The following is a 21969-nucleotide window of genomic DNA, read 5'->3' on the forward strand; positions in this document are numbered from 1 at the left end:
CTAACCCACACTCCCTCACCCACGCACTCCTCAAGGTGCCGCACTATCTCCCACTATTTATTTTGGCTATGACCCCCTTTGCCTCGCAACTGTGCCAAATAGCTGACGTTCACCATACTTTTTATGCAGACGACATCACTCTCTGGTGTACGTCTGGATGTCCCGGTCACGTGCAGGATAATTTGCAACGTGGCCTGGACCTTATCGCTTTCTTTCTTGCTAATGCTGGCCTGCCTCCTGCACCGGAGAAATGTGAACTAGTTTTGCTAAACCGGTCTGCGTACCAGCGCTCCCACAACACCCTCACCTCCCTACATCTTTCTAGCTCTCTCATTCCCACTGTTCAGCAATGCAAAGTTCTTGGCGTTCCTTTGCACGCCATAAAGCACGCGCAGGCCCTACATAACGCTATGAGGACTTGCCCCTCGGTGACTCACCTCTTGCACTGCGTTGTCAGTCGGCAGTCGGGGCTCCGCGAGGCTCACACATGTCGGGTTGCGCATGCGCTCGCCCTTAACAAGTTCTTGTACTTTGCACCCTACATTCAATTCCCCCAAACGCAACTCAACGCACTCGAAAAAGCTTTATGAGGCCTCTACAAGGCAGCTATAAACCTTCCAGTCACTACATCTACCACTAAGCTTTTTGCCACAGGCCTCTTTTATCCATTACGTACTCTTATTTCTCTACACCACGACACTCGGATCGCCCGTCATTCTCTCACTCATCAAGGCCAATGACTATTGGTCCAAGCCGGTATCCCTCACATTCCCGTTTCCGTTTCCACCTTTCCTTCTACCGCTAGCACTGCTGCTACTAACCTTCGTATCCTTCCCTCCCATCCAAAATGTCTCCCGTTCTTCACGCAGGCCGGCGTCATGCGGCAGCACAACATCATCCTCCTCCTCTTTCTGCACAGGAAGATGGCTACACGAATGCTTTATACATGGCTCCTCGGGACTCGCGTGGCTACGTCCACACCTTTTGGCACTTGACACGCACACCAGCGGGCCATACTTGCACCCACCAAATGTACTTTCGCTCGAGGTTCTCTCCATGATCCACGCCATGCAGTCATTTTCCTCCCTCCCTTTTCGCCCAGAGTACACAACTCTGACTCCCACGCCATCGTCCGTCCCATTCAGAACAACACGTTGCCCCCCGCTCTTCAACAGGAAGTCGAGCGAGCGGCCTCTGCTTTTCCACCCTCCACTGTCTTCCTCCGCTGGCTTCCTGGCCATTCAGGTATTAACGGCATTGAATTAGCTCATCAGCTTGCCCGCGATATATTGCAACGGGCACCGTTCATTCTCTGGCCCACAACTTCGGAAGGCAGAGAGAGCTCCGCGAATAACGATGGGCAGATCTCCTTGCGTCACGCTATCAAGGAGGTATATCTCCAGCTCCGGCTCGACAAGCGTCTTTACCCTCCCCCTCATTCATCACGCACTGCGCGCGAGGCTCGAACTCTACGACACATTCGAATAAATTGCCAGATAATCCTCTCTCACCTTTTTCTTTATAGATATAGGTCTCACCCCTTCTGTCCCAATTCCCCCCCCCCCTCATATGCTGACCTGTCAGACTGCCTGTTTCACTGCCCAACTGCTCAGCAACCAGATATTACCCTCCACCATCCCTTTCCCTCACTTCCTGGCTCGAATAGATAGGCGCCGAAGGGGAAGAAGAACAGCATCGACTGGATGCACAGGTGGTCGAAATGCTCGGCCTGTAAATTGTGGCTGAATAAAAGTATATTACTACTACTACTATTTCTTTTGAGAAGTCATTCTGTTGCTCTGACGTAACACAACATTACCTTGCTCTAAACCTATAAACTCACCTGGTTAGGCGATGGCAGTAAGCAGGACGCACCCACGGCCATTCGACACTCCACCTGAACGGCGTCCCTGGCGTTTCCTTCATTCGGGTCAATCCAGTAGAGGCCGTCGGGGAGGTCAGGGCGCGACGCGGCCAAATCACGACATGTTCTTGCTGGTGCATCTTTCTCGCCGGTTGGGTGCCGAAGCTTGTCATATTCGTCCACCAGGCGTCGGTAGTAGTCAAAAACAATGCGCCTTTTTTCCTCCAGTGGAACTGTCGCCTCAAACAGCTTAGCGGGTTCGTCGCCTGCCAGGAGGTCTGGTCCTTTCACTTGGCCCTGCCTGCACATGCGACCTCATTTGTTTATTGCTTTCGCGTGTTCCAGTTACCACGAAATTTTGCAGAACTATTTTTTTCATTCGTTGCGCTGCTAAAAAAGCTACCAGGCCTGCGCAGAACGCGCAGCACAATTGCAGGGAAACCTTGACAAGCAGCCTTTTAGAGGCTTTTCTGAACACTGTTTAAGTAACTGGTACAAGCACACTTGGTAGGTTACCACTACGCGATAAATAATAAAAAATTTCGTGTATTAGGCTGGCATTGACTATGGCTTCCTTCATCATTCTTCGAAAAAGTGTGGTTTCCGCTATACACTTCTTAGAAATTTTGTGCAAGTTATTAAGCAGTGGATGACTACGACGAAATAATATGCTTGATGTTCGTATGCGCCACAGTTAACAGGGAATCAAGAACAAGCTTTTGTTACGGATTGAAGCGTTGGACGACCTCCTTCTTACGCAATTCGCATTGTGTGCCACCAGGTTGTTCTTTTCATGCACTAGAACGCGTTATTACTCATATTACCACTACTCCTTTGCCGACATCAAGAGTGCTCAATGTCAGTTAGGCAAAGGGTTAAAAGCATATGATTATTTACTTTATTGGGTGTTTATTCATTTTGGAGGAGCCGCACGACTGACAGACGTGCTGAGCCACCTCGATCTACAACGTCTGTATTTCGAGAAGAGGCAGCAATAGGCGTAGTGTTGTAGAAACTTTCGACTCTGTTCCAGAGGGACATGGACTTCTGGACATGTGTGTTTGTTAACCGAACGTTTGAAGTTCGTTGGACTGTATGAAAATATGTCTTGTGCATATCTGCACGTGAGCACACTATTGAAACGAATTTTTTGTATAGGTATAGATTGAGTCAATTGATTGCATTATTTCTATGCAATAAAGAAAACATTAGCGCTGTGGCTGAGTGGTCAAATATTGGGCTGGCAAAAAATGAGCCCGCGTTCAGATACTATTGTTTGCTTCGTGGTTTTTAATTTATGGAGTTGCAATACCGGTTACTGACACCCACGGTGGCGGAACACCACGGCACCGCCACCGCCGATGGAACAAGTTTTTAAATGCAAAGCATTGCTTAGCGAACTTCGGCGACTTTGATCGTATCTATCTATCTATCTAGCCGCCTACGACTTTGTGCTCTCCTGGCAGTTTTGATAATGGTATCAATACCGAAATTGGTATGGCATAACGTGACTGTATGAAGAACATACTTGACTAGTGATAACATGAAAATCAAGATATGTGTATATATGTCATGAATGTGATGATTTACTTTTCATGGTCCAGCAGCTCCTGTGGTGGTTTCGTTCACATGGCATGTTGCAAAACTAAAATGGTATGACATGATTGCATTGAGACATGCAATCATGTCATAAGCGACATACCCTAACATGAAAATTATCACATGTGTGTCATTTAACAACATGATTACAGGGTACGCTCATTATGCGCTCGCGGCCGTTTCGCTAGCGTCACCTATACTAAATTTGGTATTACGGTACGTGAATGAATGACGAAAGTACGTGACTAGTGTAGACATGATGATAATCAGAAGCGTGTCATGTAACATCAAGACTACATGCCACGCTGATGATGCACTTGCGGCTGTTTCGCTAGCTTCATTGATACAAAATTTGATATTACAAGTAAATGGATGACGAAGAAATCATACTGGTGCAAACATGATAAACATGAGATGAGTGTCATGTGAGAACATGACTACATGCTACGCTCGTGATAAGCTCGTAGCTGTTTCGCTAGCTTCACATGTACCAAACTCGGTATTACGTGACGCCAACCCTATTGCAAAGACAGCGTGATGTCAGTACGTTTTTTTTGGCATTGGTTCACGCTGGGGACACTGGTACTTCGCTGGGCACACTGGAAAAAAGCTGTGTAAGACTGGTAGGGGCACTGGCTCAACCACTGTGATGCTGGTGCGCACGGCGAAGAGCTGGATGCGCTGAAAGTTTCACTGACAAGCGCTCGTGAATACTAGAGCACGCGCTGTTTCTACCAGCGCAGCGTGCACGTTATTGTAGCATGTGCCTAGTATGTTTCGGTGTCGTTGAATATAAAACGCTTGATTCGACGGCATGGAAAGATGCTACCCTAACAGATACCGAGCATACGTAATTTTTTGCGGTGCACGGATGTATCGCAGCAATTATAATACAACTTTTTGGCATATGCCTCCGCGTATACCGGCCATATTCGCATCATCCGTGTATTTCTGTAACGATTTCAAGTTGCAGTGTTTGTAAGCCTGGAGCTGCACGCCCCTGCTAACAAAAACAGTAAATTTATTCGCGTGTGTGGTGCCCGCACAAGGAGCGGCGACGATCGCTGTGTCGTGCTTTAAGCAACGTAGGCTGTCACCGAAAGCTTCCTTCTGAACGCTTGAGCCGGTGCTTCTCTGACTTGTCTGTAAGAACACGCAATTTTGAGTTCGTAGTTTGGTACGCATTAGTGAACTAACACACTGGCATATTTTTTCAGCGGATTGCAATAATCATTTCTTCGGCGGTTTCTTAGTTGCAGGTATCAATATAACTGCAAATATGTAATTTGGCACACCGGATGTGTACTGCTACATCGTCGCTTGCACGAAAAAGATACTCAGCATTCACTCGTGTGCGCGGATGTCTACCAAACAAGACCTTTAAATCATCTGTACATGTTGACCAGTAGCAAGTGCGAGATCCGACTATCAAACGAAAAAAAAAACTATGGGCAGCAACAGCTGACAATCTGTGGCTGCTCCTCCAGTCATTTTGAGATTTTTCAGAGTTAAATGTGGATTCTCCAGAACACTTTCCTCTCTTGCTAATATCCGCATGTCATTCGGTGTCCGGAAGCCATTCGTCACTGTCGAATCAAGACGCATTTGTTATTTGTAAAGGAATATTGTATCAGTATTGACTGTGCGACTTAAGAACATGAAGTTGAACGGCGCGTTCTTCGGATAAATAGTTGTTTTACAACTGGCGTGTTGTAGTGAGTAGCGTACTCGGTTTCAAATCATAAAGTGGTGAGTGTAAATCTCGTCTGGAGGCGTGTTATATTTTAAATTTTTATTTTTTATATTTCAATGTGCATGAGCATCATTTCACTTATATATTTATGTATGGCGAATGGGCACCCACGTTTTAACCATGTGAAGCGATATTGTGCAGAGCACTTGAACGCTTCCGCTCCAGTGTCCCAGTACCTGCGCTTGGAGGCGCTGGTACCAGCGCCATACTTGGCCCATAATCAGGCATGGCGCTGGACGCTGGTACCCAGGGGTGCTGGTTTTTGCAATAGAAAATGGCTGACGAAGGTATTCGGCTGGTGCAAACATGATAATCATGGGATGCTTGTCATATGAGATCGTGACTACATGCCACAGTCAAGGCGCCAATACATTTCGGCGTGACGCTTTGCGCGTGCTCGCCAGCGTTCATTTCGTTGCGTCACGCGGGCGTTGCCACGCCAAACCATGGTCCGGCCATGTACTCGCAGGCACGCGCCGCGTTGCGTTTCTTTGACGCATGCGCGTTTTGGTGTACCCAGCGTTTCTCCGTCACAAAAAGAGGGAGACACAGCGTTGTCTGGATAACGCATCGGCACGAAATAAAGCATGTCGCATTTCGCGACGGCTGCCGTCGGGCCACGCCGACGGGTACTGGTCGCACTGGTCACGCCCGCTCCGCCGGTTGCGCCTGCATGGAGTCAGACTATCAAGTGCTCGCGTTTTGCTAACGTAGCGTCGCTGTGGCCACCGTGCGCGCACGTCAACGCTACATTCGAGTATATTGGGCCCTTCATGATGCACTCGTGCCCATTTTGCTAGCATCACATACACCAAATTTGTTGTTACGTGACATCAACGAATGACGAAATATATGACTGGTGCAAACTTGATAATACTGACACGCGTGTCACGTAAGAACATGACAACACACCACGCTCAAAGCGTGCTCGCGGCTGTTTCCCTAGCTCCACATATACTAAATTTGCTATCATGGCACGTGAATAGATGACGAAGGTAAACGACACACTCAAACACGATAATCATGACACGGAAGGCATGTACGGCATCATTTATCTCCACCTCGTAACGTTGTGCCAAGTTTAAAGGGACATATCAACCTTTCTCATTTGCACTTCGCATATCATCGATTCCCACTGTGCATGGGATCTGCCATTTTTTGCTGTTATTTCTGCTAGAGTGTTCTAATTACACAGTGAGGGCGGGTGTCAAGTGTTCAAATGATGATGATGATGTGTAAGTTTTAATGGCGCAAGGGCTATGTTTGGCTTAAGAGCACCACAGAAAGGGGAAAGAGTGGCAATTATTTGCGGTTTAATGGCGAAAAGTAATGTCTGTCAACAACAATGATGCTACAAGTCTGTATAAGGCCCGAAAATTGCTCTCCTTAGGGCGCATAAAGCAGATAACATTTTAAAACCATAAGGGTGAGGTGAAACAATTAACTAAGTACTAATGCCAGTACTCATAGTAAAAAGAATAATAAGAAAAAGTTTGGGCTCACGTAGTATTTAGCACATTTACCTCTTCAGTGCACTTGAACACAAGGACCGCGAGGTAGGTTGCTGTCCATTTGGCCATCACAGCAGCAACCTCAAGACGGAGGCTGTGTTACAGATGACCTCGGAATTTAGTGTTAAAGTTATGTTCTCTTTAAAAGTGTCAAAAATGATTTTTTCTTTAAGTAGGACATCCCTGCCAATGATTATAGAAGGGTACAATGGAAGCTGCTGTTGGTAGGGCAGTAAAAAATGTTTTTGTGACACCATCAAATTCAGTGCACTGGACAAAGATGTGGAGAACTGTAAGTGGTTCGCCACAATTGTCAAAACTGGGGTGTTCACCGCCCGACAGAACGTAATAATGTGTGTTGTGTGCGTATCCTATTTGTAGCCTGGTAAGTGCTACTGTGCGTAGCGTGATTGAGATACTGGTGGCAAATTTCCAAGTTTGCGTTTGATAACATGTAGTTTATCATCTGTCTTCCTATCCCATAGGCACTGCCATTACGCTCATATGCTTCGTTTTAGTAAGTGCTTCATGTTAAGCGCAGGGACAGTCAAAGATGGGTTGTTGGCAGCGTTGCCGTGAGCGAATGCAGCTAGCTGGTCCGCGGGCACATTTCCAGCAATGTCGCAGTGCCCTGGCACCCAGCATACTACAACACGTCGTTTGAGTGCGTTGATCGAGCATCAAAGAGAGCGAAGCGACAGAAGCCCAGGACGTTTACGTTCTTTCATTGACTTCAAAGCTTTTACGACACTCATAGAACCAGTGTACATAATTGCGCGTTCTAGTTTTAATTCCTTCTTATGTATGACAGCCAGAGACAGCAGATGAGCTTCTGCGGTGAAAATGCTTCTTTGTGGACGCAGAATACCGGAAGATGAAAAGGACGAGCGTAAAGCTGAATAGGACATAGAAATAAGAAACTTGGAGGCATCTGAAAATTGAGAGCAAGCGTACTTGTGTTTAGGTTCCATGAAGCATGTGTGCATATGTGCAATAGGTTCTTGCTTCATCACTTCTGTGAAGGATACAACACATTTTATGTGCTGTCACTGTCACGGCGGTAGGTGTGCAGCTGTAGCTATGCAAGAATATTCAAAAAGCGGCACACCTGTCATTTCGGCTAGGCTCTTCACGTGAAGTGAGTAGGCCCCTCACGCCTCACCGAGAGGTGGTTTCCAAAAACTTGGCAAATCTCACGTACCTTTGGAATCAACGTCATGCGAAGCACGAATGAGAAATTTTGATATATCTCTTTAGGATTAGCACAACATTACGAGGTGGAGATAAATTATGCCGGACCTGACTTCCGTGCCATGATTATCATGTTTGCATGTGTCGTTCACCTTTGTCTGATATTCACGTCACGTGATATGAAATTTAGTATATGTGAAGCTAGCGAAACGGCCATGGTATGTTGTGATTTTCCTACATCACACGCGGGTCAGGATTACCATGTTGGCACCAGTCATGTGTTTCGTCATTTATTACCGCCACGTAAGACCAAATATGGTATATGTGGAGCTAGAAACACATCCGCGAGAGCATCATAAAAAGCCCAATATACTCGTTGACTCACGTGCACGCTGGCAACGCGGCACTACCTTAGCAAAACGTGAGCATCCATCTGACGCCAGGTGCGACCAGCGTTCGTCGGCGTGGCCCGACGGCAAATGGCGCTAAATGCGACATGCTACATTTCGCGCCGATGCGTTACCCAGACAAAACTGCGCCTCCCTCTTTTTCGTGATGGAGGGATGCCAGGCGCGATGCAAAGCGCATGCGTTAAAGCAACGCAGCGCGGCATGCGCCTGCGAGTATATATCACGACCGGAGCCTGGCGTGCAACGCCGGCGTGACGTGACGAAATGAATGCCAGAAAGCACGCACACCGCGTCTCGTCGAAACGTATTGGTGCCATAAATGCGACAAGTAGTCTTGTACTCACATGACACGCACCTCATGATTATCATGTTAGCACCAGTCACATACCTTCGTCATTTATTGGCATCACGTAATAAAAATTTGGCATATGTAAAGCTAGCGAAACGGCCGCGAGTGCATCATCAGTGTCGCATGTAGTCATGTTGTTACAAGCACGCATGTCATAATTATTATGTTTGCACCAGTATCATACCTTCGTCATTCATTCAAGTTCCGTAATACCAAATTTGTTATAAGTTAAGCTAGCGGAATGGCCGTGCGTGCATCATGAGCGATAATTGTAGTCATGTTGTTTCATGACATGCATCTCATGTTTATCATGTTTGCACCTGTATCTTACCTTCGTCATCTATTCACGTCCCATAATACCAAACTTGGTGTTAGTGACGCTAGCGAAACGGCCACCAGCACATCTTGAGCGTGGCATGTAGTCAGTTGTTACATGAGACGCATCTCATGATTATCATGTTTGCACCAGTCATGCTTCGTCATCCGTTTACGTACTGTAAACCCAAATTCGGTACATGTGACGCTAGCGAAATGGCCGCGAGTGCATAATTAGCGTGGCATGCAGTCATGTTGTTCAAGACACGCATGTCCTTATTTTCATGCTAGGGTCTGTCGCTTTTGTTCGCCATACAATCATGCCATACCATACCAGTTTCGCAACATGCCACATGAACAAAACTTGCACAAGAGCTGCAAGACCATGATATGTAAATCTTGACATTCATGACATACGTGTCATAATTTTCATGTTATGAGTAGTTAAACTGATGTTCAATCAGTCATATTATGTCATACCAAGTTTTGTATTGATACCATTATCGAAACGGCCAGGAGAGCTAAAAGTCGTAGGTGGCTAAACAGACAGATAGATAGATAGATAGATAGATAGATAGATAGATAGATAGATAGATAGATAGATAGATAGATAGATAGATAGATAGATACGCTCAATGTTGCCGAAGCTCGCTACAAAATGCTTCGCATTTAAAGTGCAGAACTACACAAATAATAAATTATGGAGTGCGTAGGGTATTTGTTATCGCCGTCAAGTTTCAGATAATAGATAAAACACATGTAGGACCTCTGCAGATGGAGTGGCCACTCTGTCGACTTAGAGTTCAGGCTCTCCACAAGGCTCGCTCGATAGGGACCTTTAGAAAGGCTGATGCTCAAATGATGAACAAGATCCATAATCTTCAATGCGTTCGGTGTCGCAGACTGGTACACAATTGTTCCCGAGTCTAAGCATGTGCGTATGAGACATTTGTAGACATTCAAGAGATATTTTCTGTCGCTTTCTCAGGCTGCATGTGAGAAAACTTTTAAAACACTCATCGTTTTCATACAAGTGTTATTAGGATGTTTAATGTGTGAAACAAAAGTTAGCTTTGTGTCGAAGATTAGGCTTAAAAGTTTATGTTCTGTTTTCATAGAGAGACGTCTACACTGTATGTCTATGCCAGGATTGGTGTGCATGACTCTCTTTCTCGAGAAAAGAACACATGTACTTTCTTTAGGGATTAAGGTGGAAGCCATTTTCTTCAGTCATTTGGCCACCTTCTTCAGATCAAGCTGAATCTGTCGCTCACCCGTCACCAAGTTGCACGACATAAGTACTATGTCTACATCATCCACATACGTGCAATAAAGCAAATACGTGGGATTTACACACGCAGCGCATTCATCCTAACAATAAATAGTGCGCAGCAGTGGGCACCACCTTGTGGTACTCCGGTTTCTTGAACAAACATTTGTGATAGCACGTTTCGCACTCGTAGAAGGAATGTGCAATCTGACAAGTAACTTTCTACTATGTTTATCATTCTACCTCGTGTATTTAGGTTGACGAATCTCGCAATATTCCGAATCGCCAGTCTGTGTCGTATGCTTTTTTCTTGTCAACGAACACTGACAGGAAACATTGTTTGTGTGTGAAGGCCTCACGGATCTGCGCCTCAAAGCACACGAGATGGTCAGCAGTGAATTGGCTCACTCTGAAACCACATTGGTAAGATTCAAGCAATTCGTTCAGTTCTAGAAAATGTATGAGTCGATGGTTTATTACTTTTTCGAAAAGTTTTCACTAGCAACTCGTTAACGCGATCGGCCTGTAGCTTGTGACAGAGGATGGACTCTTGTCTTGCTTCAGGACAGGGATCACAATAGCCTATTTCCACGAAGTAGGGATCTCCCCAGAAAACCATAACACAATGTATAAAGAGAGCCGTGTTGCTTGAGTTTCCTGTGGTAAGTGTCTCAGCACATTGTAAACAATTCTGTCAGGACCTGAATTAGAACTGTTGCAACTATTTAGCGTGGCCGTTTGTTGCGCCAGGTGCAATGGTTCATCATACTCATCATTATTTCTGGATATTCTATTTAACCTTTGTCGTTCACATCTCGTTCTGTACCTTTGGAAAGTGCCTGACTTTTGAGTTGCGCTGGATATGAATTCGAAATATGCACCCTGAGAGTTAGCTGATCTTCCAGGCTATCCCCCCTTTGGTGTCTTTTAACGGTATTAAGTATGTTGGTTGGCCTCTCAATTTTCGGCGCCCTTGAAGATCTTAGCTTCATCTCCATAGGTGTTCAAGCCCAATATGAACCTTTGCCAGCTGTCTCTTCTGGCCTGCCGGCACGTCCTCCGCCCTTGCGATTTGATGTCTTTAAAATTGATGAGGTTTGCTGCTGTAGGGGAATCACGTAAAAGCCTCCACGCTTTAGCCTGTTTTTTCCCGAGCCTTGCGGCTGTCGTCGTTCTCACAGGGAACACGACGTTTACTGAAGGCACTAGTTTCTGGTATACATTTAGTGGCTTCGTTGATAATAAAAACAGTAAAATATTCCACAGCAGTGTCAATAGTAAAGCAAGACAGGTCTGCCCACGAGATCTCGGTAGGCTTATGAAGTTCCTTCCAGTTGGTTTTTTCAAGCTTCCAGCGAGTAGCCTAGGGAAAGAATTGATTTTGTTTTACAGTTTCAAGAAGTAGTGAAAAGTGGTCTCCCCCATAAAGGTTCTTGACCACTTCGCAGTAATAATCAAGTAAAATTGATTAACCGATGTTCAGGTCAATGAAAAAACATGTTTGGTTTACAAGGCTTAAAAACGTGGGTTAGTCTTTGTATAGCCGCCACGCACCTCTAAAAAAAATAAAGTTCTCATTGACCCGGCCTCATGCGCCCATGCAGCAGTCATTCCACAAACTGCTGTAAGCATCGAAGTTACCGAGTGCAAGATAGGGCGCCGGCAACTCATCTATAAAAAACTGGAAATCATGTTTGTGTAGTTGGTAATGGAGGTAATAAATTGAGCAGATTGTAATCGGTTTGTTTAAAATAATAGCTGGAATCGTTACTGCCTTCAGTGCTGTTCGGAGCAGAATGTGCTGGCATGCTACGCTTCTATGGACTATAACTGTAACACCGCCAGATGATGCAAGTGCATTCAAACAGCCCTTGCGGAAAACAACTTATGAACGGAGAAAGTTTGTGTGCTTTTGATTTAGGTGTGTTTTCTGAGCTTACAGCGCCTTTGGAAAAAATTTCCTTACGAATTCTCGTATAACGCCAAGATTGTGTTAAAGTCTTCTAGCATTCCATTGTAGTAATTTTTCCATATTAGATGTGTTTGTGTGCTTTGTGTCTTTAGAGAGATAATTTGCTTATTTTAGAGAGCCTCTGGGAGGCTCTGTGATTATTGTTTGGTCTTTTTTGGAGCGGTCGAAAAGCTATCGCCGCTCTTTTGGCGCCGTCTGCGCCGTTGGACCAGTGGTGTCCATGGCCACAAGAAAGGCGCCAGACGGACGGGTACGTAGGATGGGCTTCATCACTGTAGACAGAACCTTCGGTACCACTGGGCAAGAGGGTGATGAGACCTATTTCACTTGTTTGCTTCCCTGGTTGTTCCCTGGATTCTCGAATGCCTTCGATGGGGCCGAACTGAGAGAGGGCGGTGCCACCAAGGCTGCTCCAGAGGGCCCTGCTAGTGGCGTTGTCCTCAGCACGTTATGCATGGCCCGAGGCATCGCCGTAACCTGTAATGGTGCTTACCCTCTTTGCACCACATCGGCGTAAGATGTGTTCCCTGCAAAATGCGGGGAGACGCCCTCCATTGCTTCATGAAATGTGATGTTGAGTTTGATCTTAGTGGTAATTATTTCTTCTTCCTTTTTCCAGGCCGCACATGAACTAGAATATTCCGGATGGCTCACGTTATAGTTGGTGTAGTGAGGTTCGGAAACACATTTGTTATCAGCAGAGTGTCCTTTCGTGCCGCCTTTCGCGTACGCAAACTGCCCTCGACAGCTCTAGGAGCCGTGGCCTAACCGCTGGCATTTAAAGCAGCACCGCAAATGTGGAATGTGACGGCTGAATGCTAATTTGAGGTAGTCCGTAACTATCTTCCTTGGGAGTGTTGTAGATGCGAAGGCAACTATTACGTGCTTCGTGGGAATTTCTTTCTTTTCTCTTCTTATATATACATGCATTGCACCTTACGTCCGCTTCGTCCTCTTCTTTCCAGCCTGTGAGCAGTTCTTCCTCAGACCGGTTCAATAAATAATTATCTGACCCGACACACTTCACGGTGTTAAATGTTCGGTGCGCTGTGATGGTGATAGGCTGATCAACGAAAGCTATCAGGTTCTTTAGCCTCTGGTACTGTGGATGGTCTTTGACTTCGAGCAAAAGGTCAACAGACACCATTTTCGGTGGCCTTGTCGCTCGCGCTAATGGTTTCCTTAAGACATTTTGATACAAGAAAAGGTCATAATCATCTGGCTTTTTTCTGTACTCTAGCAGTGAATAATGTGAAATTAGCGGAAGTTGTCTGTCTTAGAAAGAAGAAGTTCAAAAATAACATTGACGCGCCCCCTCTTGGAGGAGCAATAGTTTCAGGGGAATTTAAGTGATCCCATGAAATTTTCTGCTTTTTTCGGCAGCCATGCCAGCCGCCCACCTGCGAGCCCAACAAGCGTATGCCATGAGACACGCAGGAAACGTAAGCGCCAGCTGTAAATGGCTGCTATAACCTGATCTATCTGCGCAAGCTTGGGTGCTTACACCAGGTTAACCCTTGCCGCTGAGAAATGTAGAAGTAAAAGAAGTGAAGAGGTAACAGGAAAGACCAAAAGTAGTAGAAAAGACGAAGATGTAGAAATAGGAGACAGGAAAAAGCGGCCACCAATTTCTCCTGGGTGGGTTAGCCTAAGGGTGTCGTCTACGTGAAGACAGGGCCAAAGGGGTGTGTTGTTTCTTTCGGGGGCCTTAAAGATCAAGTGTTCAAGTGAGACAGTCGGTGTAGATTCAGATAATTATGAATGGTGCGTTATAGCGCAAAGGCCACTGATGGCCAAAAAGCACACGAACGAAATATGGTCTTTGAACGTTTATGGGGTAGGTGGCTGTATGGGGCCTAAAACTCTGCGCAATAAAGAGCGTAAAACAAATAGTATTTAAAATCATGATATTCGCATTACTAAGTACAATCAAAATGAGTGGCGGGAAGTCTTATAGGTAGCACTCTAAGACTAATCGACTAGCACGGATGCTTCACTGATTTTCTTGAGGCTAAGGGCTGGTAGGCCAGTGCTTTTTATAGCGAGCGTATCGCGACAGCAGCCTCTCTGCAGGGGCCGTTTTACGAATTACCGTGACAAATGACATTGAAAGAGTACACATGTTTTAAACTCTAAAAGTGACTCGCGTTTAAAGAGAGGTTTTTTGCCTAAAAACATCAAAAGATGGAAAGGAATTTTGTGCTTGTGAAGTAACCGAAAATGCTTTATTCTATACGGCTCTACTCTGCACATTGTATAAGCCTATGGGACAATGTGAGAGCTCACCACATCTATCGCAGCTAGGCGAGTCACCCCTGGTGGACGAAAGTTGTACGTGTGTACTTTAAATGCGCCGTATTCCTAATCTAAAGTGTGTGACTTCTGCGCGACGTGTCTTTGATGTTGGTGGCCAGTTATCTAGGTCTGGCTTGACCAGGTGCAACTTATTTTCTGTTTGACTGTCCCATAGATATTGCCAGTGTGACTTGAGTGTTTTTTTTTCATAAAGGGCTTGATTTCCGTTCAGGTACATATATCCCTGGATATTTCAGACCCGCCTGTAAGGACAAATATGACTAGCCAGTCAGCTATTTCAATGCTCTCGATATCTCGGTGCCCGGGCACCCAACGCACCACAACGTTCCTCTGAGACGCGTAAACTGTGCATAACAGTGCATAGAGACGCATTATTGCTTCTGCCGCAAATATGCTTGTATTTGGATGCAATATGCCAGCCTCTGGCAGGGATGGCCCGACCGCTGCGTACGATACGCCGTCAAGAGACTTCAATGCGTCTGTGAAGAGTTCAGGACAAGAATAGTTATGCTGAAGCTCAAGAAAGTGTGTGAGAATATGTGAGACAGGGGCAAGCTTCGTAAGTTATATAAAAGACAAATCACGGTTTATGAGCTGCCATTGCTACGGTGGGAGCTGTTCAACAGGAGCCTCGAGATGATATTGAAAGTGTGGGACGCTCATTTCCTCAGCCAGAGCTCTTGCACACAGTGAGTGCGGCTCTCTCATAGCAGGACGGTTATCGAACAAAGGAGAGCTAGACAGATCGTTTAGAGCATAACATTCTGGATGTTTGTTGTTTCTACTAACTTTTAGAAAGTACGCGAGCGATAAATAAAAGCTTTGCAAATCCAACGACCATTTCTTTGCTTTTACATAAAGGCTTTGTATTGAACTTGTCCTGATGGCTCCTGTGATAAAGCAATTGTTCAGATGGTGCACTGGATTCAATATCTTCAAAGCACTTGATGTGGTGGACTGATAAACGATAGCCCCATAGTCTATGCGCGTGAGTATAAGGCTCTTGTATAGACTCATGAGGTACCTTTTGTCACTGCCCCGTTATGTGCGCGATCAAACTTTAAGATATTAATTGTTTTCATGGACTTATTTTTATTATTTGATGTACGATACAAATGTTAGATTCATGTGGAGTATGACTGCTAAGAATTCATGTGCCATTTTTACCGGGAGACGATGGCCCTGCAGGCCAATATTTGGATCTTAATGTAGGCCTCTCCTCCTAAAATCAGGTCACAGGTCCTCTTTTGTGGCCCCACCACGGCGGTCTAGTGGCTAAGGTACTCGACTGCTGACCCGCAGGTTGCGGGTTCGAATCGAGGCTGCGGCAGCTGCATTTCCGATGGAGGTGGAAATGTTGTAGGCCCGTTTGCTCAGATTTGGATGCACGTTAAAGAACCGCAGGTGGTCAAAATTTCCGCAGCCCTTCACTACGGCGTCTCTCATAGTCATATCATGGTTTTGGACGTTCAACCCCACATATCAATCAATCGATGCTCTTTTTGGGTTAAGGCAGAATCCCTTTTCGTCTGTCCATTTCGACGCCTTATTCAGACGAAGCTGAACTTGTCTCTCGCATCTTGCAAGGTTGCATGATTTGAAGCTTTATTGAATATCATCTGCGTATGTCGAGCAGAACATAGTCGTGGGACACATAGACGCAGAGAACTCATTTTTATTATAAAAAGCATGCAGCTAAGCACACCACCTTGTGGTACTCCAGTTTCCTGGACAAACGGTCGCGACAAAACGTTGTTCTAGTTTAACAAGGAAAGTTCGGTTAGACAAGTAGCTCTCAATAAAGTTCGGCATTCCACCACAAATGCCTAGTACTGAGAGGTCTCTCAGTATTCCGAATCGTCATGTGGTGTCGTGTGTTTCTTCATACCTAAAACACAGAGAGCAAGAATTGCTTGTGATTGAAAGCGTCTCTTAGTGTATTGTGATCCGTACGAGATGGTCAGTAGTGATCCGTCCCTCTAGAAAGCCACACGAGTGCGCATCATGCATACACATTGATTTCAAGAAATTTTTTAATCGACGGCTTACCATTTTCTCGAAAAGCTTACGGAGGCAGCTTGTCAAAACTATCTGTCTGTAGCTCGAAACAGAGAACGAATTCTTGCCCTGCTTCAAGATAGCGAGCACAACGGCCTCTTTCCACGAGGAAGGAATACCACCAGAACACCATGAGTCATTGGAGAGTGAATTGAGAGTTTGTGTGTTTTGAGAGACAGGTATACACGGTCAGGAGCTGGGGATCCTTTGTTGCAGTGGTTTAGCGATGACTGCAACTCATCTAGGCAGAAAGGTTTATTGCATTCTTCGTATTTTATACACCTTCGTTCTAGTTTCTATGTATCTATTCTCACTGTGTAGCGCTGGAAACTTTAAAAGTAATGCGATGAGCTAGACACGTGTTCGAAATGGGCGCCCAAGAAGTTTGCTTGGTCCTCCGGCGTGTTTCCCTGCATATCAGACAAAGGAAGTGGATGTGTTTCTCGTCAATGTATCCTGCGAACCCTGTTCCAGGCTGTTTTCATCTGTATACGAGTTTATCCCTGACAAGAACTTTTGCAAGCTCTCTCTTCGAGCCTCTCGGCATGTCCTCCTTGCTTGAGATTTTACGTTGTTGAAGTTTGTGAGATTGTCCGCTCTTGGAGAACCTCGCAATAGCCGCCACGCTTTGTTTTGCTTGTTTCGTGTCTGTCTACATTCATTGTTTCATCAGGGAACACGTCGTTTAGAGCCGGAGCTACACGCTTCTGGAATACAATGAGGCAGCATCGACCAGAAGAACTGCAAAATACTTCACGACATCATCTATTGTGAGACCGGACATTTCAGCCCCCGTCACGTGAGAAACAGTTCGAAACTGTCCCCAGTCGGCCGACTCAAGCTTGCACCGAGGGGCCTGAATATAAAGGTTATTCTCGGCTGGCGCACTCAGGAGTATCGGCAAATGGTCACTTCCATAAGGATTTTCAAAAACATTCCGTTTATTATAGGTTAAAAGTGATGGCGATGAAGTACTAAGGTCAATGGTCGAGTGCAAATTGTTTGCAAGGCTCAAATACGTGAGCCCCTTCGTAATAAAAACGCACAGCTTAGAAGAAAAAAGCAGCTGTTTGATAAGACGTCCTTGAGCATCACAGCGAGAATCTCCCCAGAGGACATTGTGTACGTTAAAATCACTAAGAATCAATTAGGGCTCTGGGGGCCCGTATAATAATATTTCTAGGCCCTGTTTGTGAAGCCGATGATGAGGTGGTATATACCTTGAACAAATAGTAGTGAGTTAAAAGAACGGCTCGGATGGTAACTGCCTCAAGGGGCGTTTGAAGTGGCAAATGAGAACACGCCACACTATTATTTACAATAATGGCCACATCACCTGATGACGCCACAGCATCATCGAAAGTTTTCAGAAAGTGACGTAGTGACGGAGGTAGTCGGTATGCTTGGACCTCACATCCATCTCCGGTACACAAAGCAATTTTGGATCTAATTTGTGGAGGAGTTTTTGTATGTCATCGAGGTTTTTGAAAAGACCTCTTATGCTCCATTGTATTATTTGTGGATCCATATTAACCATAAGGTGGTGCTGCGTGTACGATAGGGACCGTAAGTCGAAAAGGAGGAGACTATTACTCAAGACCTTTGTGAGGCCATGTAATTGGCATTTGGTCTTTTTTGGAGCAGTCGACTAAAGATCGCCACTTCATTGGCGCTATCTGCACCATTTCGCTAGAAGTGGTGTCCATTGCCTCCTGTGAGGCACTGGACGCCTGCTCTGCAGAGCGATATGTTTGTCGCTAAGCCTTCGCCTCAACTGATGAAGTCTTTACCCCGAACAAGCCAGGGAATGATAGGACCCCCTTCGGCTCTTCAGTGCCCTGGCTGCTGCCAAGCCTTGTAGATACCATTGGTGTGTGCTGGCTGATTGTAGGCGGGGCAGCAGTGGCTGCTCCCACCATAGGGGCGAGTGGGTTTAACCTGGGCACGCTAGCATGAGCCAGGCATCCATTAAGGGCCGTTGTGGTGCCGCACTTTGTTGCACAACTTCATAAAAAATGTTCTTAATGCAAAAGATGAGTGTAGGACTCATTGTTGTGATTCGGGAAAAGTGATATTTTCTTCACCTTTTATAGTGATAATTTCTTTTTCTCTCTTCCAGGCTGGGCAACCTCTGTAGTAATCAGGATGACTACTTTCACCGTTTGCACAGAAAACATTATCGTGTTTACATTCATCTATATCATGACCTGTTTTGGCACGCTTAGCGCAAGTCAGCTGACCTCGGTGCATCTAAGATCTGTGTCTAAATCGCTGGCATTTGAAACAACATCTTTGATTTGGAATGCATGCCCGCACAAAAAGTTTTACAAAGCAGATTTTGATTTTATGAGGTAGAATGGTTGAGTTGAAAGTGATTAGGTGTTTTGTTGAAAATTTTATACTGTTGGGTCTGATTGTGATGCGCCGCACATGTGTTATGCCTTGGTTCTTTCATTAATCAATGAGTTTGTCATCAGTTAGTGTCATCAAGTCTTCTTCGGATACTACGCCTTCACTGTGTTCATTTACGGTGTGCACTCACTGATACATGGATATTGCCAAAAGCATCAAGGTGTGCCAGTTTGTCAAACTGTTCCTTGTCCTTTAGTCCAAGTAGAATATCCTCTCTTGCCATCTTTGTAGCTTAATAGCCACTTCCAGTGGTGTCTTTGAAACACTTGGGCAAGAGAAACGGAGATTTCTCTGTACTTTCTTGATGGTTGTTAAAAATAAATGAGATTGAATTTCGGAAACGTTGCTAGGTTAAGGTGACGAAAAGGAGATGCTACATCGGTTCGAACCTATTTGGAGGCACGATCGCTTACGAGGAGTTCAAAGGTGCCATGAAAATTTTGGTGCCTTCGGCTGCGGCGCCTACCACCCACCACGGAGCCCAATAAACGGACGTGCCAGAACATGTTGAGAAGTCGGAACCACTCAAGTAGTGCGCCGTTGCTATAAACGAATATGGTTTATACTAGGCAGGATAGCCACACAAAGTTAACCCTAGCCGCCAAGATACAATGAAGTAAATAGGAAACTGAAGAAGACAGGATAAATTTAAATGGGAGAGAAAGACGAAGATGTCAAGAGAGAAAGAAAGGAAAAGGCGACTACCGAATTCCTCTGAGTGGGTCTGCCCAGAGGTGCCGTCTACGTGAAGCCAGGACCAAAGTATGTTGCCTCTGCTGGATGATGATGATGAAAAACATTTATTATAAAAGAGAGAAGTACGGGGCCAAAGCATGACCCCGCTACATGGTCGGCGTCCTTAGTCCGGGACACTGCATGACGAGGCTCCTACTCGCGCCTGTCTCACCAGAGCCCGTTGAGACTCTAGTGATGAGCAGTTGAGGAAGGCAGTCTCCCATGTCTCTCGGGAAGGAGTAGGGGAAGGGAGTAGGAGGGGATTTTTCGGACATGCCCATACCATGTGGAAGAAAGCACACGTCTCCCCCCAGTGTGGGCACCGCCCATCTGTGTTCGCATCGAAATGTTTTAGGATTGCAGGACACAGTAGATTACCTGTCTGCAAGCGCCTTAGAGTTCGCTCTTCCGCCTTACTCAATCCCTTTGAAAGAGCCGGGTAAAGGCCGTTAGTGTCGCGATAATAGGTCAGAATTGCTTTGAACCGCAGCAGCGGTGTATTGGCCTCCGAGTCATAAGAGCCAAGGTGAGAAGCCCGGTGGGTAAGCGCTCGGGCGGCCGCGTCAGCGGCCTTATTACCTCGTAAGCTCTGATGGCCAGGAGCGCATACGATGCGTTTCGGGGCTGGATCAGCGAGAGCTTGTTTTAGAATTTGGCCGGCTAGGGGGGATATCTCTCCTGTCAAGTAATGAGCACATGCTTTCCGGGAATCCATGATGATAACTTTCGAGTTGGGGTCCTCAGCAGCAAGAGCTATCGTGACTTCCTCAGCGCGCTCTGGATTTTGTGCTCGGAACGAGAGCCCATTGACATGCTTTTCCCGGTGAACTACACAGGCCGTTAAAAATCCCGTGGGTGAAGGCCTTGCTATATCTACGTAGAATACACCAGGTCGGGAGCCGTGTTGCCTCTCAAGCGTCCGAGCACGCGCCTGTCTTCTGCTTTCGTGCGTGTGCTTGTTCATGTTACTGGGGAGTGGAGAGACCGAGAGCATATGCCTCCACAGTTCCGGAAGACGCCCCGCCTCTTCTGCAGTGCAAGTGTGCTGTATATTTAAGCGGTTCAGCAGGCGGAACTCGGGAGCCGTCTGCACGAGACGAGTATATTGATTCATAAGGTGGGCCTCCCGCAACTCCTGGTAGGAGTTGAGCACACCTAACGTCCTCAGTTTGGCGTTGGAAGTGGCCACCGGGAGATCCAGAGCTCGTTTGGTAGCCTTACGAATGATGGCATCTATTCTTTCGTCTTCTTGCTTGTTAGTGCGAAGGTATGGGACGGCGTAGAGGATCCGGCTAGTCACGAAGGCATGGGCGAGTCGAAGCGCGTCCCTGCCCCGCAGACCACCCCGCTTGTTGGAAACGCGGTGGATCATGCGCCCTACCTGTTCGCCTATTCTCTTGAGTTTCGCTATAGTGGAGTCCGGTCTGAGTCTGTGGTGAATGAACAGGCCCAGGATCCGAAGCTCCTCCACCTCTCTGATGGGAACCCCAGACAGGGAGATGTGTATGGCTGACTTATCTCTTCGCTTCGCTCTAACGTGCAGAAGCTCTGATTTGTTTGAAGCACATTGGAGACCACAATCGTTGGCATACGCCTCAACTATGGAGGCGGCCTGCTGAAGGCGTTCCTGCATTTCACCAAGGCTCCCTTCAGTGGTCCAGATTGTAATATCATCGGCATATACTGCGTGTTGTGTGCCTTCCTCCCTGGCCAATTCGCTTGGAAGGCGCATCATAGCAATGTTGAAAAGGAGCGGTGATAACACTGCTCCTTGTGGGGTACCCCGTGTTCCCATAATGTACGTGCGTTATTCCTCGTCCTCGATCCGAAGAAGAGCCTGGCGTTTAGAGAGAAAATCTCTGACATATGCAAAGGCCTTAGCCCCGCTATCGGTGGAACTCAAGTTAGCCAGGATGCTGCTGTGTTTAACATTGTCGAAAGCCCCCTTCAGATCAAGGGCGAGGATGGCTTTATCATTGTGTTGCATAGTTATGGGCTGTATGACGGCCCTATAGAGCTGGAGAAGGACGTCCTGTGCAGACATGTGTGGGCGAAACCCAAACATGGTGTCTGCAAAGAAGCCCTTGCCTTCAAGGTATGGGGAGAGGCGATCCCGTACCATCGTCTCCATAAGCTTGCCCGCGCACGAAGTCAGTGATATGGGCCTCAGATTTTCCGTATTCATGGCCTTGCTTGCTTTGGGGATAAAAGTCA

At 46.3% G+C, this 21969-nt stretch overlaps 2 protein-coding genes across 2 annotated transcripts in view; both read right to left on the reverse strand.

The window, feature by feature from the left end:
• LOC119172983 (uncharacterized) overlaps nucleotides 1-21969 on the reverse strand; it is a 1299788-nt gene that overhangs the window by 219385 nt on the left and 1058434 nt on the right. The window contains exon 41 of the mRNA XM_075893951.1: nucleotides 1844-2165. Within this exon, the coding sequence (XP_075750066.1) occupies nucleotides 1844-2165 (322 nt within the window). The remainder of the gene's footprint in view (nucleotides 1-1843; nucleotides 2166-21969) is intronic.
• Nucleotides 19880-21487, reverse strand: LOC142814046 (uncharacterized). Its single transcript, XM_075891988.1, has one exon. It carries the CDS (start codon nucleotides 21485-21487, stop codon nucleotides 19880-19882), a length of 1608 nt encoding a protein of 535 aa, XP_075748103.1.

Source organism: Rhipicephalus microplus, chromosome 4 (genome assembly GCF_043290135.1).
Source record: "Rhipicephalus microplus isolate Deutch F79 chromosome 4, USDA_Rmic, whole genome shotgun sequence".
Classification (NCBI taxonomy): Eukaryota; Metazoa; Arthropoda; class Arachnida; order Ixodida; family Ixodidae; genus Rhipicephalus; species Rhipicephalus microplus.

Bases quoted from the DNA above. Each gene is read 5' to 3' on its own strand.
- LOC142814046 (XM_075891988.1), bottom strand. From the start codon at position 21,487: ATGCGCCTTCCAAGCGAATTGGCCAGGGAGGAAGGCACACAACACGCA.